Below are 26046 nucleotides of genomic sequence, written 5' to 3' on the forward strand. Positions count from 1 at the left end.
GGGGAGGTTAGTTTTTAGTCAGTAGGCACACCGGGTGAATCCGACACTACCACCGGATTAGCTGGGGTGTCTATGAAGATTTTCCCCTCCCCGCTCCATCAAACAAAAAAAAAAAAAAAAAAAAAAAAAAACCCGAGAATAGAACTCTCGAAAAATTGTCGACGGAAATCGATCCCACGGCTCCTCGAGTATCTCAGGCTAGGAAGATAGCACGCTACCAACTAAGCCATTTATGATTCTGCGGAAAATCTAGGAGACGTCATGTTTTTCAACTTCGACTCGTACCACATTTTGACACACTTGTGACAGTCAGTTACCTATAGTTTATGTTGAATATGCCGCGTGTTATCTTGCTTTAGTTAACTGCTATGGAGAGCATGTTAGGTACATTTACAGATTTTACTTCAATCGGAGCGACGGATGAACGAATGACGAATGACGAATGCCATAAGACTCCGTAAGAGCGAGAGAGAGGTCTATTCGTCAAACCTATTCGTCAGGCATGGTTGTGTCTCTTTCGCTCTCTCTCTATCTTCTATATTACCTGTTAAACCTGAGGCTGTTTTAACAACTCACATTCCGCTTCACTATATGCGCGAGTACTGCCCAGTCCTCCCTTGGACTCCAGAACAGTCACTGACCTCCGACATTATTTTTTCTCTGTTTCTTCTAAAAAAAAAAAAAAAATAGATTTTCCGCGTTAGGCCAGCCATCAAAGTTATTAGTTTTAGAGAACTGTCCGCATACTTAAGTACAAATTAAAGCCAGCGCAAGGGTTGATAAGAAAAATTTTGCATGAATAATTCTTTAAATCACTGGTACCTTCAGGGTACACAAGCTTTACGTAGCTTGTCCCGTGAAACTCTCATAAAGCCTTATTGTGTCTCGCGTCTAGCGCACCTTGTCAAGCTATGTCCCGCTTGTCTGGCTGTGCCTCTCAAGGAAGCTCGCAGGTGCCCGCTCATATTCGCGGGAGCTCGCACAGCTCTCAGATGCTCACGGGATCTCGCGTATGCTTGAAAGAGCTTGCAGGTGCTCCAATAGCTCTCAGATGCTCACGAGAGCTCGCATATGCTCGCAAAATCTTTCAGGTGCTCGCGTATGCTAGTGGAAGCTCGCCCATGCTCACCCATGTTCGTGGGAGCTCGCATAGCTCTTAGATGCTCACGGGAGCTCGCATATGCTTGCAAGAGCTTGCAGGTGCTTGCGTACGCTCGCATAGCTCGCGTGGGCTCGTAGGTGCTTGCAGGAGCTCGCAGGAGCTCGCATATGCTCGCAAGAGCTTGCAGGTGCTTGCGTACGCTCGCATGGCTCGCGTGGGCTCGTAGGTGCTTGCAAGAGCTCGCGGGAGCTTGCTTATGCTCACGAGCGCTAGCATACGCTCGCTCATATTCAACAAGCATAAACATTTTCTTCGATTTTATTAATCATACTGTTATTATTATTTTTATTATAAGTAATATTATTATTATTATTATTATCATTATTATTATTATTACTATTATTATAATTATTTTTATTATTATTGTTATTATTATTATTATTATTATTATTATTATTATTATAAATTTACCGAGGTCGTCCAGAATGCATTGACGCACAATAGAAGGGTGTACAAACCCTGCCCTGTGTGAGACTCCTATCCCGCGCGTCCCCAGTAACTTCAGCGAATTGGAAGGGGCGGGTTGTCCTACTCACGAAACTGGCAAGACCTTACTCCGGGGAAGACCCCACTTAGTATCCGCTTTCGCATTAAACTTCAAGTTGAGGCCGACGAGTCTGAGCCCAAGTACGGGCATCCTCTAGTGTCTTGTTACCAGTGCGTCTCTTTTTCCTTAGCGCGTTATCTAGGGCTGGAGGGATCCGCTATCTCATACATGGATTGATCTTTTCATCGTTAACGATCTGTCTGTTGTGAAACTGTATGAGAAATCCATTGCACCTTGTTTATCGAATCATGATTGGATTAAAGCAAGTCTTAAGATTCACACCAGTAAATACAAGAAGGTGATCTTACATAGAGATCTGAAGCACATAGACTTTGGTGCACTATCGCTTGAACTGACGAGGGAAATGTCTACTTTTAAAACGGATATAGACTGCATCGTCTCAACTGCTGACATATATTCAGTTTTTTCTAAGGGGCTATGCCTAAATTACGTAAGGGAAATTTGGCCAATTTTCAGCCCCCCCCCTTCCCCACGTTAGAGACCGTAATTCAAGAGGCTATTAAATACTTACTAAAATACATTATTAATAAAGAATAAACTTATCTATACTACATCAACAGTAACATTAAAAACTTTTCATAACAGAAATTTATTTTTAATTACATCTTTACGCAAATAAACTAAAATAATATTTAAAAAAAGTTTAAGAGGCATATCTCGAGCTCGCCGAGGATTTTAGAGTAGCACGTAGGGTCAAGTGTTTCAGGACTATCTCGAGCTTGCCGAGGATTTTGGAGTATTGTGGGGTCAAGTGCTCGATGCGTAACTCGAGCTCGCCGAGAATTTTGGAATAGTGGCTCGTGGCGTATCTCGAGCTTGCCGAGGATTTTGGAGTATTGTGGGGTCAAGTGCTCAATGCATAACTCGAGCTCGCCGAGAATTTTTGAATAGTGGCTCGTAGCATATCTCAAGCTCGCCGAGAATTTTGGAGTAGTGTGGGGTCAAGTGCTCGATGCGTATTTCAAGCTGCACATTGTTCGCGCAGCTGCGGGACGAGGCCGAGCTTCACCTCGGAGATGTGCGAGCTTGAAAGTCGGTGAAGAATGACGAAGCTCAGGGATCGCGGCTTTTTTTTCCAGGAGCGCGTCTCCCAAGCTCGCGGTAATTACACATATATATATTTTTTTCTTACCATGCATGCAAAGTGCGGTAAAGCCGTTGCACTCTAGAGCACATTTTTTACCTTTAATTGCTTTGCATCACAAACATACGACAACCGTACCCTCTGGGCGCATTAGTCGTATTATTAGTCGTATGATTATTAGGCAAACCTTCTAGGTACGTAATGTTTTATTTCTACACGTATAACATGTTTTAATGATACGTCTGTTAGGGCACTTCGCAGCTCCTTCTGGTGATTGAAGAAAATTCGAACCATTCCAAGCAACTCGAGTCTTATTGCGAGAGAGTGTCCATGGTGAATAACTTTACTGAAAACAAAGTGGTTATTTCTATTCTATATATGACATACGTTGTATCTGTATACTACCTAAAGAGAATCAACGTGATCTATAAATTTTTCACAGCATTTTATGACTCCGATGCATTCTGAAAGTGACATAATTGGGGATATAATCGATAACGTAAGCGTTGGTTTGGTGCAAGAGATTGAAAAATCGATGGATGTTGAAGGCCAAACAAAGACGGATAAAAAGGTTGCAAAGCAGACTACTGCACCTGAAGATAAAGCAGAGGTAAATACCTAATGCTTGTATTTTCTTTTTAACGAAATGTATGTATTTACTTTGCAGCAGACTGAAAGTGACACAAAAGATCCTTTAGCATTGGACAAGCCAACTATAACAATAAAAACGCTTAACAATAAGCCACAAATAACTAACTGTTCGCCTGCAGAGTTTATACCTAATATACGCAACCTTAACAAGGCAGTCATAAACTCTAGAAAGGAACAGAGTATTTGAAAAGAAAACGATAGCATAATCGAGGAAAGGCAAAAGAGAAAAGTCGGTTAAAAAAGAAAGAAAAAAAAAAGAAAGAAAAGTAAAAGAGAAGGAAAGAGGAGAACAAAAAGTTGAAAGACAAGACAGGAAAAAAATGTAAATTTTAATGTATGTTTAACTTTTAAAAAACTAAATCATACATAAATTTTTTTATTTCATTTTTTTTTTGATACGAACTCCATAAATAATAAGGATAGCGGATGCAACCCTTTAATTTGCCTTGGCGACAGAGGCCAAGAAAGTGAGTCGAGATATAAGTTCAGATATAGGTGATGGTGAACAAGAAAGTGGTAAAGGAGGCTGCCATAAAAGAAGCAGGAGCATCCTTTCAGGTAAATAATGAATACAGACTTGCTGTATATTTGTTTTATATCAACTCCATGTATAAATTCATTTTATCGCCTTTTAACCTTAAAATAAAATAGCACCTTTGCCGCTTCATTTTTGGTTCTCAGGTGGCAAAATAGTATACGTAACTCGTTCGTAAGAGCTTCTTTACGAAACTCGTAAACCTCTCGGTTCGGAAATACAAACCTTCCGAACTTGTTCGTAATGCACTATTACTCTGTGATTATGTCTTTTTAATTTTTTGTATTCTTATGTTACTTTACAAATAATACAGCCAGAAACTAGTAACGAAGACGTGAAGAAAAATGTAAAACAAGAAGAGAGCCAACCAGTGCCTTAGAAGCTAGTGATAAAGCTAAAGGTTAATTAAAAGAAACATCCAGCAAAAAATAGAAGAAACGCTAAAACTGCCCAGAAAAATGAAAAAGTTAAAAAAGTTAGTGAAGAAGAATACGAAGTTGAAAAAGTTCTAGGAGATTGTTTCATAAAAGGTATTCAAGAATTTTTAATTAGATGGAAAGGCTTTACCAAAGACTATGATTCATGGGTCAAGGAATCTGATTTAAACTGTCTAAGATTTGATTGAGAAATTCAGAGCCAAAAGAAATAAATGTTTTAAATGATTAATACTTGGTTTTCTAAAATAATTTATAATCATGTGTTTATTAATTTTTTCATAAAATTTTGTGTGATTAGTTCATGAACTTATGTAAGTAAAATCCTCTATTATTTTTCGAATAAAAAGTTTTTCATATTTTTGTATAAATAAATGTTTATTTTTGACGATAACCTCTTACTATAATTAATTCATTTGCAAAATAAGACAAATTCAAATCGGTCAACCCACACGACTACGTGGAGATACAGTAGAGATACCTCACATTCATTAAAGATGGCTGTTCATGCGCTGTGTTTTTGACATATTCTGCCAGAAAAACTAGACTAGCGGTATTGTAAAAGTACGCTACGTCTATTCAGGTTGCTAGCCTTTGGCACCTAAGTCGCGTAGGTTTGCCGCAAACGGGTTCCATTGATGTAAGGGAAGCTCAATCACTGACTAGCTGCGACGTATACATACATTTTATCCGTTCAGGTTCTCTGCAACTGTCAACCTGAACAATGCAGCTAACTGCCGGCAGCTCATATCTGCACTAAAAGAAAATTGGGGTAGGATATTACGTACTTTCTCTGAACCAAAAGAACTCCAGAACATCGAATGATATAATACGATTGGTTATTAATTAGTATATTCCAAATGCACTGCTAATTTTTGTCTGCTATCTACTGAATAAAAGCTAAAGTATAAAAATTTCCTCTTATTTTTCATCACTTTTATTTTGATGGCTTAACCCGATAAAAATCAAAAGTAAAATCAAGCGAAATACACTGACGTTCCCTCGACAATTTGTATTTCGCATTTAGCATTTGTATTTATAATTAAAAATAACTTATTCTATGTTATCGGTCGTCACTTGATGAAGATCCATATCAGATTAAATAAAAAAATAGACTTATTATGTACTGTCGATCTCCACTTTATTCGTTAAAAACGTGTTACAGCTGTTTCGGTATCACAGTACCTTCGACAGACAAATGTACATCAAGACTTAATAATATTATACAGCGTTCTATATCAAGAACATACACGCTGCGCCGTGGTCGAAAATTAGATAACAGGAGCTATATACATACCTACATTCATACATTCATACGTACGCACACAAATGCATACATTTTGTATGCAGTCAATAATACTGGTCATTTCAAAGCTAAATTTAGTAGAGGCGAATTATTCAAATTTAACATAACATTTAATAAGATATTAGAGTCTTTTAATTTATTAATTTCTAGTGCTTCTAATGCATCTTATTTTAATCCTTTGTTACATGTGTGTAAAATCTTAAAATTGTTATTGTAAATATGATTACATTTAAGAATGTGATTGGCATAACTAGACGTATCTAGTTGTTTTTCGTAGGCATTTTCGTGTTCCTTGAGTCTGAACTTGAAAGCTCTACCTGTCTGTCTTCTATATTTCTCATCACCAGAACCACAACTAAGTTCGTAAATGCCTGATTTGTTTTCTTTTTCGGTCTGATTTTTATTATTTTTGATAATAGTTTGTAAAGTTTCATTTGATTTCAAAGCTATGTTTATATTGTACTTCTTCAAGTGCTGTTTAATCTTTTCTGACAAATTGCCTTAATAAGTAATTACATGATAGGGTGCAGTTTCTCTTGCGGACTGAGGGAAAACTTTGCTTATAGCTTTCTTATACTGTATATTTTTAAATAACTTGTCGATAATGTTGGAATCATAGCCATTATTGTGAGCTATTTGTTCAATTATTTGTAATTCTTTGGTATAGTCCTCGGGGTTTAAAGGTATGAAAAGGAGTGTGTGAATATAACTATCGAATGCAGACATTTTATGCGGGTACGGATGAATAGAATTTTTATGTATTGTGGAATCTGTGTGGGTAGGTTTATGAAAAATACTATACTCTAGTTTATCGTTAATTGTATTTACTGTTAATTCCAAAAAATTAATTCTATTGTTGTTTTCTTGTTCCGTAGTGAATTCAATATTTTCATGTAATATATTAATATGTTTGAAAAATAAATTTAGTTGCCTTTTCGTACCAGTCCAACAACAAATTACATCATCTACGTACCGATACCAAAAGAGCAAATTTTTACTAAGACCATGTTCCATAATTTTATTTTCTAAGTCATTCATAAAAATCTCTGCTAAGAGTGGACTTATGGGATCACCCATTGTAAGGCCATCTCTAGCTAAAAATATTCGGTTTTGGAATTGAAAATAGTTTTGTTTCAAGCAGACGTCAAGAATGTGTAAAATTTCTTCTGAAAATAGTTGGCTAGTAGTGGATCTACTAAGTAAATTTTTAATAATGTTTCTTACTTCTGATACTGGTACGCTTGGAAAAAGATTTTTTACATTAAATGAAATCAGAGTCGAATTTTCGGGTAGTTGTTGATTATTTAAATCATCTATAAGTTGTATAGAATTTTTTATGCTGTAGGTGGATGTAAATTTAGTATTATATGTTATTAATTTAATTAACTTTTTGGATACTTTATACGATGGGGAACGATTAAATGAGACAACTGGTCTAATAGGCATATTGTTTTTGTGTAGTTTTATTAAAGAGTACAGTTTGGGTGGCTGGGGATTTATCTGGACAATCGCATAGTACGGGAGATTTGATAGAATGGTTAGGTTTTTATGTAGACTTATAACGTCTTGTTGAAATTTATGTGTAGGATCTTTTTTCAGTTCTTGAAAATGACCAAAATTTATAAATTCAAAGGTTTTCGAGACATAGTGATGCTTATCTATAGCTATAACTGTATTCCCTTTGTCCGCTCAAGTTACAAAATTATCATTATCTTTCAACTTGTTTCTAAAACTAATGGCTATTTTCTGATAGTGTTTAATCTCAAAATTTGAATTTTCTTTTATTAAACTAGCTAAAAAATATTTCTCTTTGTTCAAATTATTGACTAAATTGTTCGGTGAAAGTCTTTTGTTGTTCAGTATAGTTTCACATTCGACAGCTATCAGTTCTTTTGCTTTTTTATAATTTTGTATATTTAAATTAAACTTGAAACTTTTCTCAAGTAGAGAGGTTTGCTTTTCTGAAAAATTAGTATTTGACAAATTAACGAATCTATTAAGAAATTTTTGGTCAGAATATCTATATTCATTATCAATGTTAGTGTCTGTGTAAGATGTGTTTATTCTTTTAAAATATTTCAGTCTATTTACTTCATTTTTTTGTGTTATGTACTTTTTCACAATGATACAATCTATTCTCACTCTTGCATCACTGTCAAGTGCCGTAAATTGAATGTTATGGAGTTTGGACAATAGTTCAGTATGAACCACTTTAAAGTAAACACTCACAACGTCTCTTTTGTTGTATGCTTTTCTTCTATCTTCCACTAGCCATCTTCTAATTGCCCCGGCCACTGCTTTCTTCGCCAACGAGTTGTTGAAGATGATTTTTATCGAAATGTATTTGGGTACTTGGTGATGTTTTATACATTTGTTATAAAACCATATATTTTGCGTACATGTTCTTAAACGCAGTATAAGCTGTTCTCGGGAAAACCGAGTTCTACCACGCGAATGAAGCGTATACTATCAAGTCGTGCGGTAGTTATGCAACAAGTTTATAATAAAGTTACTGCATATCCTTTGATTTGTTTTATGTCATTTTTCTCTACAGCTTTAGTATAAAGTGCCTAATATTATTTTAAATCCACTTGGTATTAATATAAATAACTAATAAAAAATTTTGTTAATAAACTTTCAAATATTATGCCACAATCACATGTAAAAACTTGACTTTTAAAAATAGATTACATCACTTTGTCAGGCCATAAATTTATTTGCAAAATTAACTTATAGAAATTTTTCATTAAATAAAAACAAATAACAAGTTAGAATTCTAATATTAAACATTTATGTACAGATAAAATAAAATTTGTTACTACATTTCTATCGTAAAAATTATTATGAATATTATGCTACCTTGAAGAAAAAAAAAAACTTGACATTTTTTAATCGATTTCATAACTTTGCAGAGCCAAAAAAGCATTGCAAAAATGTATTCAATAGAGTATTTTGGTCCAAAAAATAGTACGTAAACATTTAAATAGTACTTGTGCAAAAAAAAAAAAAAATCAAATTAATTAAAAATTTATCAACTGTTTGTGCAAGTATTATTTAGAGAACGTCTGTCAAAATGTATTCATAATTAAAATATGAAAAATTCGAAAATTAAAGTGAACAGTGTTTTAATTTTAATATATGTAAATCTAAAACATTTAACTTGCCTAACCTTTTACTTTTGTTATGAGGGAGTTTTTTTGGGGGGTATATATTACTATAGGGTAGAGACTATATAAAGTCTTAAGACTATTAAAGAATTTTTGCGATAATAATTATGCGGTCAAAATTTAGAAGTACCATGGCCCCCAGAGATCTCCTGTGTCGTATAGAGTCGACTGAGATGCCACACCAGGTTCTTTCTGAGCGTCCAGGATGCCCTGCCTGATCCCTACATAGAGATCGTTAGGGTGCTGATTATAAAAAAAGACGAGTTTGCCGCAGATATTTGGCTGCAGAATCGATAAGTTAGGCCAAAATGCCTTGACTTTTCGATCAGGAACTTGAGTTCCAGCGGCGAACTCGAATGTTTAAAAAAAAAAACCTCGATTTGAGCATCTCTACGTAGAGATCGGAAAGGGTGTCCTGTAGACCCAGAATGGACCTGGTGCGATAGAGAAAGTCCCAAGAAGTCCTGGATCAAAATTTTGTTGCCATGATCTTCGGCACGAAAATTTGTGATTTCTCTAAATAGACAATAATATTGTTGTAGTATAGATAAATTGGTACAGTCTAGTCCAAGCACACATACACATGTAATGAGCGATTGCAAACTTTATGCACAGCGCAAAACGATACAGTCAGTTAAGCTCTAGCTGTTGGCTCAAGCAGTCGCTCTTTAGTCGTTAAGGTCTCGATGAACATTACTTAATAAGTTTACTAATAAATATATTACTACACAACCTATACAACCTCTCATTATTCCAACATGGTAGCCGAGCACGTGGTTAGGGTTCTTTTTTTATTTCTCACGGCCTACTTCGGTGGTCCGTGATTGATATCAAAAAACGACACGCGGTCCAAGTAAAAGTGTAAATCCAACACAAGAAAATTAAGTGAAAGTGTAAATCCAACACAAGTAATATTGAGAGAGTGATCGGTAGGCATGTGTGCGTGAAAAGTAACCAGTAATCTAGTGGTGAAAATTGATTGAAAAAGCTGAAAAGAGTGAATGGAAAGTGAACAAGAAAAATTAAGTGAAAAAAAAGATGTACAGTAGATAAGAAAAGTTTTCGTGAAAATAACAAGAGTAGTATTTGAATTTAAGAAAATTCTAGAAGAGTCTAGCAAAGACAAAATGGCCGAAAGAGCGAAAATCAACGATATCGTAATTCCCGTGTTCGACGAAGAAGAATTTAGCAGTTGGAAATTTAGATTGTTGATGTTACTAGAATGTTGGGAATGTCAACAACAAGCTATCAGAGCGAGCACAAACGTAGACAAAGAAGCCGAATGAAATAACGGTGACCTTAAAGCAAGAGCGATTATTACAAATACAGTGTCGAATAGACAACTCGAATACATAAGAGAAAGAAAGACGGCATATAAGATGATGCAAACATTTGAAAAACTGTATACGACTAAGTCCACAGCACTGCAAATGATTAACCAAAAGAAAATAAAACAAGTCAAGTTAAGAAATTTTGAAAAGGTAAAAGAATTTTTCGCTGAGTTTGCGCGAACAGTAAATGAATTCAAGGCTGCTGGAGGAGAAATAAATGAAGCTGAAAAAATGAGATATATGTTGAGAGCATTGCCATTAAGCTATAGCTACATCGGAGACTATATAGATCTGATACCCGAAGAACAAAAGACAGTGGAATTCATGAAATCAAAAGTCAAAGAAAGAAATGTAACGAAGAAAAGTAAAGAAAATAGTAGTAAAAGTTACTCTGGTACATTCCAAACTAGAATTCAAAAACAGTGTTATAAATGTGGAAATTTCGGACATATGGCAAGAGAATGTACACAAGGCCAATCCGACCGTCATCAGTTTACAAAACAACAAGGAGTTCAAGCCGGAGAGACACAGCGAGGCAGAGGTAGATACAGAAACGACAGAGGCAGAGGCCAACATTAATGAAGGAGAAACAGCAGAGGAAGAAGCCAAGGAAGAGGCTACAGAAACACAACGAATGAAGAATGCCAACAATCGTCAGGTACGTGGAACGTGCAAACCGAGCACGAAAAGCGAGAAGTAAAAAACTGTAAAGTAGATAACGAAATAAATTGGTTATTTGACATTGGTAGTACTGATCACATTGTCAATACAGATAAATTCTTTAGTGAATGTATAAATTTAAAAAAGCCTTTAAAAGTAATTGTACCAAACGGAGAGAAATTAAAGGCTACGAAAATAGGAGAAATAAAAGTTTATTTTGATAACCATTCACATTAGTCATGTATTGATTTAAATAATGTTTATTTTGTACCAAAAATTAAAAAAAATATTTTAAGCTAGTCAAAAATTGCGAAAGTTAGCAAAATTGTAACGACCAATAATGTAGCAAAAATATATATGAAATCAAATAATGAGCTTACGGCGATTGCACAACTTGAAAATGTTTATACTATAGAAAAAGCTGCTGTATATTATGTTTACCATGGTACATTTCAGTACTGGATCATTAAAAGCTGGTATTTGCAATAGCAAAACACGTCTTTATTAGTCGAAAATTGTCCAATACTAACATCACCAATATCCGTATTCTCCACGAAGAACTGCTCATGTGAGATAGCATGATCTACTTCTTTAAAATTTGTGCACTGCGAGTCCTGGCAGTGAGCACATACATTGGAACACTTTAGACCGTGCTTAAAACAATTACAATTTTTTGTTTTGCAAGTACCTTCGCACCAACATGCAATTATTTTTAATGTTTCCTCCGGTACTAGGGCTTTGTCGGTATAGTTGGGTAGAAGTACGTTGTTTGATAACTTCCATCCCGTAAGGGTTGGTTTTTTGTCATTTACCAACCACTTTTGTAGTTACAGGTAAGCTCTTATCAGTAAGCATCTTTATGTTCTTAAATAATACAAGATGAATATAATACAAGCGTCGTTATATACACTACGTGAAAGAACCGCCGTAACTATCGAAATTCAGTAGTTTTTCACTAATATTTAAAATTAAAAAAATCTAACCTAAAATATTGTGATACAGACTGATAATAACGGTGAAAATTTAAGCTAAAATTAAATTATATTGTACTTACGAATAGCTTAATAGCTTACAGTACTGAATTTTGTGTTAACAATGTGTGTTAACAAAACACCGAACGTTCAAGCACGTGTTTCCTGCGAGCACACTGAGATGTTTCGTTAAGCACGTTCATTTCTGTACTAATGTACTCCAGAGATTTTCAGTCCGGAGCAGCTGCATGAGAGGAGAACATCTTTCTCTCACCACTCCGACTCCATTTCGGAGCCGTATCGGAGCGCCCGAGTAAGAGCGACCAGCAAGACTCACCTCATAACAGCGGGCAGTCGATGCGCGACGCGCAAAAAGACTCAACTGTAACGTTATCATACCCACCGTTCTGCTAAAGTTAACCATTGCGAATAATTTTTTTAATGCAAAATGGGTATTTGTTAGTAAAGTGTGCATGTTTCAGAGTTCTACGCGTTTTACCGTCACATAGGGATTTTTTAAAAAAACAAAAACCTAACTTGGCTACACATGGTCGTATTATAAAAATTTTTTTTTAATTCGTAAAAAAATAAGTACAATTTATTGAAGTTAGTTATATACGTGCAACTATTAAAATACGAAAAAAAATTGCAAAAAACCGATAGAAAAAAAAGCATTTTTTTCGAAGTCTGATTTCGGCATCAAAAATTAAAAAATTTTACTTACTACAAACATTGCCTAATAGAATAAGTCTAGACGAAGAGATTAAGCATTGAAAAGTCGCTCCAGCATAATTTCCTGACGCCTATTAAAGTTTTTACGAAAGGTGTTTTTTTTTCGAAAAATTTTGATATTTTCGCTTAAAAAAAAAGCTAAAGGTTTGTGAACCAAAAACTCATAATTTGACTGAATACCAACTTTAAAATCTCAAAAGAAAGAAAGGTGTAAACAAATTAAAAAAAGATGATTTTCGATCGTTTTTTCAAGTTTCCTCAGCAACTACGCATCCAAATTATATCCAATGCGCGTCATTCGATAGATTTTTTTAAGATCTACAACTTTGTCATTAACTTTTCGGCACTGGCGGTCAACTTTTTTTTCAAACGCGAAAATAGTGATTTTCGGACTTTCACGAGTTTTTTAGGTTAACTTAGCCACTGAATAACCGAAAAAAAAAACGCTATGTTTCTTGAATCATTTTCTTTTATATGAACGTATTTTTTGTTTTCTACTAACACTAACGTCAAATTTAATATTGAGCCTTCGTAGATTAATTGGCCTATGTATGCAGTGGCTTGGCAATCTATAAATGCAAGGTAAGGTTATCATTTGCGCAAATATACGTATGTTTATCAACTGGTATTTTTCATTTTGAATTAGTAATTTCACTTCAACATATAAGTAATATGTATTACAGCGCTGAATGGTACATACAATTACTGCATTTAATGCAGGTCACTTTTTTACCCTAAGTAAATGCAGTACATTTACGATTTCATTAGTAAGTATACTACTGTATTGGTGATATGACTAGTTACTTAGGTATATTACATCATTTAAGTATGTAAGACTACAGTTAATGATAGGAATAGTCAATTTTACTTTTTTTACAGTGTACGATTGAACTTCACTGAAGCTCGTTTAATCTTCAATTGATACTAATCTCTGGTGCCTTTGCCATTTGCCTCCATACGCGCTCTTTCGTTTTACTGCCATTTTACAACCCTCGATCGTCACCCGCCTGTTAGTTTAACCTTCCCGTAAACTCCTTCTGCGATGCAACAAGTGCTTCGGCGCTTGTTGTCTCGTCAAACGGTACGTTCTCTGTGCTGCGGTCAACCTGCACTTGTTCGTCGTCTTCTTATGGTCGAGGTAAACCTAACCCCTTCGTTTTTATTTCTCATGACGTCCTTCGGTGGCGAATATAGAACACATTCCTTAGTAACGAAAAAGACTTATGTTCTTAATCCTCTGCTTAGGCCATTCCTCGGGGAGAGTGCGATTTCCTGGGTGCCCTGGTGTAAGGGCATTTGATGGGTCTAAGGCTGCTTTTCGTCACTGGCGCCTAGAAACTCGTATTCTTGACAGAGAATACAGAACATGTTCTCTTTTGAGTATAGAAGGCCAGGGCCCACACTAATCTTGTCTCCTCTTCTTCGAAGAACCCCAGTGCTCGGAATGCTCAAAATTACGTGATATTTTTTTTTTGTAGTAATATAAATTATTATCAACCTTAAGATGTAATCTAAAAAATTTTTTACCTTGAAAAAGAGACAAGAAGATTTGTGTGGGTTCTGGCCTTCTATACTTGATAGAGAACATGTTTTATATCCTTTGTCTCTCCCTGAAATGCCAATCTTGTATCTTTTTAAACCACTATCCATTATTTGTAAAATTCAAGCTCTTAAACTCTGCAGATGGCTTTTCATGCTCGAAAATTGAGTCCAAGAGTTAAGGCATGTTTTCTATTAATAGCAGAGCTGATCGTTTTTGCAATTCCTGAGTCTGTTTGTACCAAATCCACGTAAATACGTTGTTGTAAACTTATATTCTTTTGTACGTGAATGTAAGGTTTAGGAAATCCACGTAAATAATAATGCTTGTCGGTAAATGAGAAATGGAAACTGATTCAGTATTTGAAAAACTTTTTGTAAGTATAGCACATACTAGATGGATAATTTTGTACACCGACTTTAAAACTGTTTGATATAATTTAAGTTTTTTGATTTTTCTTACACTACTCAAGATGTCAGTGCAACTCACAATAACAATTCGGTATTAAAGTCCGCTTCCATCGTAAAAAAAAAAAAAATCACAAAACAAAAGCAACAGCAGTATCTTTCATCTTCTAAGTGATGCAATCGAAGAAGCGAGAAATTGTCTTGAGGGCGAAGATTTTGTAAGTCTAGAAAAAATATGCAACAATGCTCGGCAGAAAATTTATACACTTGTAGCCCCAAGTGGGCGAAACACCAGATCGAAAAGACAACTTCTAAATAAGAACATCCAGCATACATCAAATATTGATCTGAGTTGTAATGAGCAGGATGATTTATCAATAAACAAAATAAAAAGGCCTACTAGAAAGTCGTAAAAAGGTAATATTAAATTATTTATACTGAAATTAAAAAGTTTTAATTTTATAATTACTCGACTTCAATATTTCTTAACATCTATTAATTTCAGAGGACAAAAGCACTCAAAATGAATCAACTATTGAAAGAAGCAACTAAAAAATGAATGAAACGATTTTAACTAAAAATCTCTTAAGCTCCAAGTCTAACATAAAAATTAGGCGCAACGAATTGATCAATAAGAAGTTTTATATAAAAGTTTAAAAAAATTGCGAAGTAATAAATCAGCTATTTTGTCTAAACAACGCACTGATAAACATGGTTATAAAAAAAGAAAAATCGCTTATTCCTCCGACTTTGCAGCAGCCAGTAGAGATGGTAAGTTTTTTCTTTTATACTAACTATTTTACAATATTTAATTCAATTACCTTATTCACATACATTGTTGTTAAGGAAAAGGTATGAGTGGATGTGTGCCGTATAATTTTGCTGCTCTCCATTACTTGTATTCATACTACTACACAGATGACAGCACCTGTCTGCATGCGTAAGGCAGGCGCTGCCCATCACTGTATAAGCATACAGCGTGTAAAGAGGAGATAGAGGTGTGCGCGCGACTCTCTGCTGTCGAGGGTCAGATATTGCTCGGATGCTTTGCCGGTCGGTCGTGTGTGCATGTGCACGACTGCACCTCGTTGAACTTGCGTTATGTAGCTGTGTGCCTTGGTGATTGAAATTGAATAAATTGTAATTGTGCTGTGTACTAACAGAATCTAAATTCACTACCACTATCCTTCATACCATCCCCTGAAGTTTCGGCGGCTGACCTGATACATCTCTCTGCGGTCCTACCGCAACAAATGGCGATCCTGCCAGGATAGTGGTATCTACGGAAAAAGAAAAAGCCCGCGCGCTCTGTACTAAGAGCCGTGCAGTCATCACGCAGCGAAAAGACGTTAAGTCACACAAAAAGCAAGCACGCCCTGCACCAAGAGGCGTACACTCAAGAAAAAATTAACAAGCAATGTTACGCCACGAATTAAAAAAGTAAGCGCGCCCTATACCAAGAGGCGTATCGTCAAGCATCAAGCATCCATCGTTAACACCGTAGCGCATCAACAACGGCCATTTTAAGTCTTGCAACTCTTGTGTTAAGTGCATCGGTCTGTGTTAGTACGCGTGTTGGAAAAGGCAGCGTTTCTACGAAATCCAGCAGTGCTAACCAAAACAAAAGACGGCATCATGCCTGACGAAGAAAAAGCAGAGGTTCTCAAACTACTTGATCAGTTGTACCCTAATCAGGCAACGGCTATAGAAGCATTATATCGTGCAATCGACTACGTAAAAACACTTAAAGTTGAGCATCGAATTTTGCCAATTCTGAAAAGTCGATCGGATCGTCTCGAACAATGTTGGAGTCAATGCGAAGAACTACATCGGAGCATCTGCTCATATGCCACTCAAGCCAGCACAAATCAAGGAAGCTACTTCACGGAAAAACAATTTTAAAATGCCGAGGTAGAGTACATCAGTGCCAAGGACCAAGTAGCCATCTGGACTCATGCAGCCAACCCACCAACTCGACAAGTGACGGATCAGCTGGGCGGCGCGGAAATCAACGTCAATCTACCCAGGTTAAGCATACCTTCTTTCTCCGGTCAACTCACAGAATGGGTGCCGTTTCGTGACTCATTCACAGCGCTTGTGAGATCAAACGCGTCATTAAGTGATATCGAAAAATTGCATTATGTGAAAGCCTGCGTCAAAGGCGAAGCGAGCGAAATAATTCGTAACGTACAACTTGCTCACGGGAATTTTAATACAGCATGGACTTTACTCGAAGCTCGGTATGAAAATAAGCGAATTGCCACTAGTGCACACTTTTCGGAAATTTTAAAAATAGAGCCCATTAAAAAGGAATCGGCTTCCAGTTTGTTGAATTTACGAAATACTGTTCAACGTAACCTCGCGGCTTTACAGAATCTCGGGTGTCCTACTCAACATTATGGCGCAATTATTATTCATATCCTTACGGAAAAACTTGATCCGCAAACTCAGCGTGACTGGGAGGTTAGTATTGCTTCTACTACTACCTTACCTCAATATGACACCTTTGATAAATTCTTACTAGAACGAATTCGGGTTTTAGGGTCTCTCGGTCAAGCTGAGTTTCAAAAACGAAATGTTCATTTAAATCAAAAACAAGTAAGCAATCAGTCACAGAACCGTTACGATAAATCTAAACATATGGAAGTAACATCGTATATTGTAACTCAACCTGGGTCGTGTCCAGTATGTGACAGCGATCATAAAATCTATGGTTGTTCAAAGTTTGCAAGCATGTCTGTGACTGACCGCTTTGATCAAGTGCGTTCGTTGAATTTGTGTTTAAGCTGTTTAGGTAAAGGGCATAAATCCATAGACTGTCAGAGCTCAGGAAGCTGCAGGCAATGCAAAAAGAAGCATCATACTATGCTTCATAGAGAAACACCTTATCAAAACAATTCAAATAATCAGAATTCACCTGCCCATGGTCAAACGCATCCGATTGCTGACATTCCCATCCAAACTCATATTTCAATTCAAAGGCCACTTCAATCCCAAAAAGTACTGTTAGCCACCGCCAGGGTTTGGGTGTCGTCTCACACTGGTCGAAAAATTCAAGTTCGCGCGTTGCTTGATCCAAGGGTCAACTTGGTCATTCTTATCTCATAAAGTGGCGGTTGCATTGGGATCTCCTTTGATCAATATAGCTGCATCAATGACAGGATTGGGTGGCACCCCAGCTGGTAGTACATCTCATGCTATCAACATTAAATTGTTCAATCAGACTCACCAGCTTGTGTGTCAAACTCAAGCCCTAGTCCTACCCACAATCACCTCGTATTCTGCTCATGCACCTGGTCCATTGACCAAGTGGAATCACCTTAAAGGTTTAAATTTTGCTGATGATCTTTCAGCCACTGATGAAATTCAATTACTCATCGGGGCTGATCTATACGGTTCTATTTTACTTAATCAAATACGCAAAGGAAGGATCAACGAACCGGTTGCTCAACAAACAGTGTATGGATGGGTTGTGTTTGGTCCCTGCTCTAATGTGAATCCCACTATAGAGTTATCTGTCCCAGTGCATCATTCAATAGCAGTAAATGATATTGATCAGTTACTTCAGAGATTTTGGGAAGTTGAAAGTCTTCCTCAACAACCCATCATTTCTCCCGCAGATGAAGAGTGTGAAATTCACTTTCTCAAAACTCATTCGCGAACCAATGAAGGACGATATGTAGTTCGCATGCCATTCAAGTTGAATATGGCTCCACAGGTGGGACAATCGCGATCAATCGCAGAACGTTTACTCAAGAAAGTCGAAACGCGTCTAAGTTCTAATCCCGCACATCAGTTGCTTTATTCTGAGTTCATGAATGATTATGAGTCTCTCGGCCATATGACTCGCGTTGACAGTGGTCAGTCGAATAAATCTTCGATAATTTATATACCCCATCATCCCATTATTCGTGATCAAAATCCAACAACAAGGCTAAGAGTAGTGTTCAATGCATCATGCAAAACATCTAATGGTACATCGCTCAATGAGTGTATGCTCACTGGTCCCAAACTGCAATCTGAACTCTTCCTCATCTTAATGCAGTGGCGCTCGTATCCGTTGGTACTCGTGGCTGACATCACCAAGATGTATAGACAAATTTTAATTCACATTCTTGACCGCGATTACCAGTGCATACTGTGGCGTCCAACCACTGAAAGCCCTCCTGTAGATTATCAATTAAATACAGTCACATACGGGACAAGGTCTGCTCCATATCTCGCTCTACGTGTACTTAAACAATTAGTTTTAGATGAAGGACTCCAGTACCCACTTGCTGCTTTAGTTTTAAATCACGACACATTTGTTGATGATATTCTCTTCGGAGCGTATAATCTTGAAGATGCCTTTAAGGTTCGAGATCAAGTTATTGCGTTGCTTGAAAAGGCTAAACTGGAATTACATAAGTGGGCAAGCAATGATTCACGTTTGGTTTCGAACATTCACCCGACTGAATATGGATTAGAATGGAACTCTCTCTCCCACGACAATAGAGGAGTCAAGGTGCTTGGATTGAGGTGGCATCCTTCTACTGACACATTCACATTCTCTCTTGACTTAGATCTGCCTTCCACATTGTCTAAAAGACAAGCCCTCTCGATTTTGTCTTAGTTGTTTGATCCTCTTGGTTGGATTTCACCAGTTGTTGTTAACGGCAAAATCCTCATGCAACAGCTCTGGTTACTGGAAATACCTTGGGACGAGGTAATGAATGATTCAGTATCTCGACATTGGTTTGATTATTTTGAATCACTATATACGCTTTCACAAATTCAAATTCCACGTTGGAATGGATTTCATGTGAATAATCAGTCAAGTGAACTTCATGGATTTTGTGATGCATCAAACAAAGCGTATGGCGCAGTTGTATATCTTAGAACCATGAATGAATTAGGAATAGTGGGTGTGTCTCTTCTAGTCAGTAAAACCAAAGTCGCTCCTATCAAACAAGTGTCAATCCATCGATTGGAACTTCAGGCGGCATTGTTGTTAGCCCAACTTTGTACAGAATTGCGTGGGGCACGGGCATTTTCACATGTTCCTATCCAATGTTGGACTGACTCCAGCATTACATTAGCCTGGTTGAGAAGGCATGCTTCCACATGGAAACTATTTGTTTCTAATCGCGTAGCAGCCATACATGAGTTGCTCCCCGATCACCAATGGAGACACGTACCTACTTTATCTAACCCTGCTGATTTGGCGTCTAGAGGATGCACTCCAAATGACTTGGCAACCAGTTCTCTCTGGTGGGCTGGGCCCAACTGGTTACATCAACCTCCATCACAATGGCCAACTATGTTCTTTGATCCTCCACCAGAAGATGCCATGGAAATAAAGGTCAAAGTACTTCATGCAGTTGATGATTCTAATGATCCGTTGTACATAGTAGTTAATAAGTTTTCGTCTTGGTTAAAGGTCGTCCGAATCACTGCATATCTACTACGATATAAAAACAACTTAAAGGCAAAATCTCGCCACATTAACTCTGCAACCGGTGCCAAGGTCTCTGTCTGGTTTGGCCCTCTCTCATCGCAGGAATTGGATAAAGCAAAAATTTTGATGTATGTATTCTTGCAAAGACAAATGTTTTTTACTGAATTGCAAGCATTGCAAAAGGGTTTAAGTGTTCCCTCCCATAGTAAGCTGTCGTCACTGAACCAATTCATTGACCAGGCCACTGGTGTTTTACGTGTTGGTGGACGCTTGGATCATTCTGCATTACCATACGAGGCACGGCACCCTGTTATATTACATGCTCATCCTTTGGTCTCATCCATTATTCGTTATATTCACATGCGGTGCCTACATGGCGGTATGAAACCTACCCTCAGTACTCTCCGGCAAACGATTTGGTTAATTAATCCTAGGCCGCAAATTAAGTCTGTTATATTTAAGTGTCTTCCTTGTGCACAAATACGCGCCAAATTATCATCTCAGTTAATGGCCGATCTACCAAAGTCCAGGGTAACTCCATCTTCCCGCGCATTTTCATCTTGTGGCATTGACTATGCTGGACCCCTTCAAGTACGAATGGCGGGCGGTCGTGGTATTCGATCCCAGCAATGTTATATATGTGTCTTTGTGTGTCTCGCAGTTAAAGCAATTCACTTAGAATTGGTCTCAGATTATTCTTCTCCAGCCTTCATTGCATCATTCAGACGTTTTATATCTAGACGCGGGACTCCCTCTCACTTGTACAGTGACCGAGGAACCACATTTCAAGGAGCTGATCGTTTGCTCCATGAAGAGTATATCAAGACTGTTTCAAGTCTACCATTCCAGTCATTTGTGACTGAGGAACACATTCAATGGCATTTTATCCCCCCCGCAGCACCTCATTTTGGGGGAATTTGGGAAGCGGGAGTCAAAAGTGTTAAGACACATTTAAAGCGTGTGTTGTTGGATCAAACTCCTACCTATGAGGAGCTCACTACGCTTCTATGTCAGATCGAAGCAGTTTTAAACTCTCGACCCCTTGGACCTTTAAACGACTTGGTTGACGACCTGAACCCACTGACCCCTGGGCACTTTCTTACTGGTGGGCCACTTAATTTAGTGCAACAATGTTCTCTCCTTGACAGCAATTCGAATCGTTTGACTCGGTGGGCTAGGATGCAACAAAATTTAGAACTGTTTTGGACAAAATGGTCCCATGATTATCTTCAGTCTCTGCAACACCGCACTAAATGGCAGCTACCTGAAATGGAACTGAAGATAGGTCACATGGTTCTTTTAAAACAACCTAACTGTCCTCCTGCAAAGTGGAATATTGCACGTGTAATAGAATGCTTCCCGGGCTCTGATGGTCATGTTCGCACAGTGAAAGTTAAAACTGCGAAATCTGAATATTTGCGACCAATTACGGAGCTGGTACTTTTACCGATTGACCTTGAGGAGAAGGATTGTAATTAAGATTTATGACTCCATGTGATTTAAATTTATACTTTTCATGTTTGTTGTTTCTGTAAAAAAAAAAATAAAGAAAAATGAATGGTTACTGACATTTATTACTATGAACCGCTCCATTGATTGTATTGCTTAAATGATTTAAATTGGCTAATCGAACCGTTTATTGATAATTACTGTTTAACACGTCACTTTAATCTGTCTATATACGTGTATGTACAATGTTCCTTTATTATAACTGATTATAAATTATACCCTACACGATAAGTTTATAGATATCTTTTGTTAGATTAAACACATCAATGTATCTAATTGTTGAAAATTGTATTTCAAGGCGGGCGGTTTGTTAAGGAAAAGGTATGAGTGGATGTGTGCCGTATAATTTTGCTGCTCTCCATTACTTGTATTCATACTACTACACAGATGACAGCACCTGTCTGCATGCGTAAGGCAGGCGCTGCCCATCACTGTATAAGCATACAGCGTGTAAAGAGGAGATAGAGGTGTGCGCGCGACTCTCTGCTGTCGAGGGTCAGATATTGCTCGGATGCTTTGCCGGTCGGTCGTGTGTGCATGTGCGCGACTGCACCTCGTTGAACTTGCGTTATGTAGCTGTGTGCCTTGGTGATTGAAATTGAATAAATTGTAATTGTGCTGTGTACTAACAGAATCTAAATTCACTACCACTATCCTTCATACCATCCCCTGAAGTTTCGGCGGCTGACCTGATACATCTCTCTGCGGTCCTACCGCGACAATTGTATATGGAGGACTCTTGTCCATGAATTTCTTGAAAATAAAATAAAAATCACTTCTTAAGATTCAATGCATATTATTTTATATTTGTACTTACTTGCAAGTTGTTAAGATTATTCTTAGCAGTCAAAAATTAAATGCTACTGTTCTGCAGTGTTAGTAGAATACCTTATATTGTTGATGTATTTTGTTAAATAAATATTTCTTCAATAAATGTTATGGACATATTTTTCTTACTCAATTTTCAGTTAGATCAAATTAGCCACACATACAGTTTTGTGCATGGTTTAAACATAATCATCTTTCTGACTTAATTAAGATGGTTCCATACCTCTCCATGTTAATTTTGAAAGTAAATGAAGTCAGTTAAAATTTTGAGAGAGTACCTTTAAAGTACTTGTCTACAGATTGCTACGAAAAAATAGAGAGGTAAACGTGGAAAATATTGAGCAATCGTTGTTTGAAAAACTCGCATTTAGCATGGGCGTAATACAAAATAGGTATAACCTAGACACAAATTGAGCTATCTCGTCGAAAAAACTAAAAGGACCTTGATAAAAAACTGACAGCTTGTAGATTTTCTTCCTTCGATTCTTATCGTTTCAAAGAATACCGAGGTAAACGTGAGAAATTTAGAGAACCGTGAAGTTTGAGTTGCAATGTTTTTGGTCAGAGCAGAAAACTGTCATCGCTCCAGCATACGCGCACTGTATGCACACTGCACAGTAACGTATCAAACTTGAAAAGAGCCCACAAACAATTTTAGTTTTTCTTACGTACGTTTCACACTCGTTAATTTTTTTGGCTTGTTTTTACGTGAATTCAATACAAATTAAGCACAAATACTTTATAATAAAATTGATTGTGAAAATTAGTAAAAGTGTGGCGGTCCACCCGTTTTGCGCTACACGCCTCTAGCTTCGGCGGCTCCCACTAGGTGGCTACGCGACCAAAATCCATATCACTCAGGTGGCGGGAAATCAGCGCGGTTACTATATAAGCGTGCTGATTTCCTCCGATCCCAGAGGCCCCCACGGATGTCTAAGGCAGAGAGCACGTCGTCAGCCTTACTGATGAGTCCAGGTGGGCTCTCGGGACAAAACATCATTATTTCCCTTTGCAGTCAATATAGCGCCAAAAAAGTAGGCTACCCTCAATAGAACCCGTATAAGGATACGGTCATACACTATGGAACCTCCTTAAATCATTGCACCTTAGAGTAAAATTTGTAGGTACAGTTTAATTATCCCATCTCATACTTTTAAGCATTTGCGAAATATACACTCTCGATTTTTCTTTGTTTAAATAGTACTCAAGAATCATGTTTTTTAATTCGTTCTAATAAGTACATGAGTTCTTAATAGGTGCTTTGAACTCATTACGCTTTCTTTGGAGCTCCCAGTGGCCCAGTAGTAGAGCGCTTGCCTTCCACCGTGAAGGCTCGGGTTCTATTTCCCGCTCCATCCACTGACGAGACCCCTGTGGATTTTTTCACATGTCTCATTATCACTGTGGTAGCTCCTGGCTTTTCGGTGTAAGACGGTGCCGTCGAAGTCAGTAATAAAACGGTTCTAAAATTGATATCAAACAAAAACAAATATAAAAAGTGGCATACCGGCGTCCATTAGGTACCCATAAGCCAAATAAATAGAAGAAGAAGAAGAAAAAGAAAATTACGCTTTCTTAACTTTAATTTTTAAATATTACCCTACGCCCATTAGCTGTGTGCTTTGTTAATATTGCTAGCGAGGTCACCAATACTGTTTCTTTGTGGATTTCATCCTTTTTACACTCATTTCTTTTACTATCACTGTGAAAAGTATAGTATTTATTTAAATTCACAAATCCACAACTGATAGAATAATCGAAGTAACTAAATATTTTTCAGTGTCCCAACGTTTAATGGTATCTTTAGCATGTTTTAAAAAAAGTTGTCAAATGCAATTTCAGACCTTTCTTTAGTCTCTACAGACGTGGATGCGAAACAAGATTCCGAGACTGGAAATGAGCCCATAGAAGAAGTTCTTGAACCCAGCCATTCTTCCTGTGCAGTCTTCCATGAGTCATCTTCTGTGTCGGTTAAAGATGGTAAAGATCTTCGTTTTTAAATATCATTTTTACCTAATTCTTCTAATATCTCTGTAAATTGTAAAAAAAATGTCAAACATATTTAAGACCTTTCGTTAGTCTCTACAGATATGGATGCAAATTCAGAGACTGGGATTAAGCCCTTCAAAGAGGTTCTTGAACCCATCCATTCTTTCTGTGCAGTCTTCCATGAGTCATCTTCTGTGTCGGTTAAAGATGGTAAATATTTCCGTTTTTGAATATTATTTTTACCTAATTTTTCTAATGTCTCTGTGAATTGTAAGAAAGTTGTCAAACGAATTAAAGACCTTTCTTTAGTTTCTACAGATATGGATGCGGAATCAGAGACTGAGTTTGAGCCCATGATAGAGGTTCTTGAACCCAGCCAATCTTTCTGTGCAGTCATCTATGACACCTCTTCTGCGTCTGATAAGGACGGTGAATATCTTCGTTTTTAAATATTATTTTTACCTAATTTTTTTACTATCTCTGTGAATTGTAAAAAAGTTGTCAAACGAATTGAAGACCTTTTTTTAGTTTCCACAGATATTGATGCGGAATCAGAGACTGAAATTGAGCCCATAGAAGAAGTTCTTGAACCCAGCCATTCTTCCTGTGCAGTCTTCCATGAGTCATCTTCTGTGTCTGTTAAAGATGGTAAATATTTTTATTTTTAAATATTTATTTTACCTAATTCTCCTAATATCTATGTGAATTGTAAAATGTTGTCAAGCAAATTGAAGACACTTCTCTTTAGTTTCTACAGATATCGAGTTGAAACAAGATTCAGAGACTGGGACTGAGCCCACTGACACCTTTTCTGCTACTGATAAAGATGGTAAATTTTTTTGTTTCTAAATATGATTTTTACTTGTATTTCTTTGTTCATTTATTTATTTATTTCTTCATTTATTTATGAAATCAACGGGTATAAGCCCACTGACATTAAATATAATACATAATTTAGTGAGCGATGTATGACAAAAATTGGTGTAGGCAATAATATAATTAAGCAAAGTGATAATTAATTAATTGAGTACGATTAATGAGTAATAATTAACAATTAGATATAATATTAAATCAATTAGTACAATTTTAAATGGATTAAAATACATTGTTCAATGGGCAGTAGCAAGATATGAACCATTAGAGTGGCTATAGTACATTACTGACCTAAGGAGGAAACGAAGAAGGCCCAGATCCCACGTTTATCACCCTCGGCTCCGCCTCAGGTGACAATAGTGGGAGGGAATTTCAACTTTCTTGTAAAGTATTGATGAAAAATTGTATACTTTCGACGGGAGGGAACAAAGCAGGCCCAGATCTCACGATTATCACTTTCGGCTCCACCTTGAGTGACAGTACACGTGAGATCTGAGGCCTTCTTTATTTTTTCTACCTAGGTTAGTAATGTACTACAGCGTCCTCGGCGTGTTAGCCTATCCTCGCCTTCAGCTCAGGAGGCAATTTCTACACAGAGGATGACAAAGTACTTTTCTAATGAGCAGTAAACATGATTTTTACCGGAGAGGTTATGTTGCGCTTTCAACCCTGAAATCAAAAAAAACGTTTAAGTTTCAGCGGTGGAAAAAAAATCGTATACACTACACGGGACGAAAGTGTGGCATCGACTCCCGGGTGTTTGCACCCGGGAGGGAGTGCCGTTACGTCCCTTGTGGCGTAATATACTATTGTTTGAAACCTGAAGGTTTTGTAATTATCATAATTTGTCTTAAAATATATC

General features: G+C 37.1%; 1 protein-coding gene across 1 annotated transcript in view; it reads left to right on the top strand.

The window, feature by feature from the left end:
- Positions 1–17702: 17702 nt before the first annotated feature.
- The window catches only part of LOC149373052 (uncharacterized), a 45546-nt gene continuing 37202 nt past the window's right edge, over positions 17703–26046 (top strand). The window contains exons 1-7 of the mRNA XM_089597986.1: positions 17703–19052; positions 19161–21456; positions 24165–24302; positions 24411–24521; positions 24630–24740; positions 24840–24959; positions 25060–25140. Of these exons, the coding sequence (XP_089454112.1) occupies positions 17703–19052; positions 19161–21456; positions 24165–24302; positions 24411–24521; positions 24630–24740; positions 24840–24959; positions 25060–25140 (4207 nt within the window). The remainder of the gene's footprint in view (positions 19053–19160; positions 21457–24164; positions 24303–24410; positions 24522–24629; positions 24741–24839; positions 24960–25059; positions 25141–26046) is intronic.

This window comes from Copidosoma floridanum, unplaced genomic scaffold (assembly GCF_036245765.1).
Source record: "Copidosoma floridanum isolate Cflo_tuat_1 unplaced genomic scaffold, Cflo_Japanese_pri ptg000049l, whole genome shotgun sequence".
Taxonomy (NCBI): domain Eukaryota; kingdom Metazoa; phylum Arthropoda; class Insecta; order Hymenoptera; family Encyrtidae; genus Copidosoma; species Copidosoma floridanum.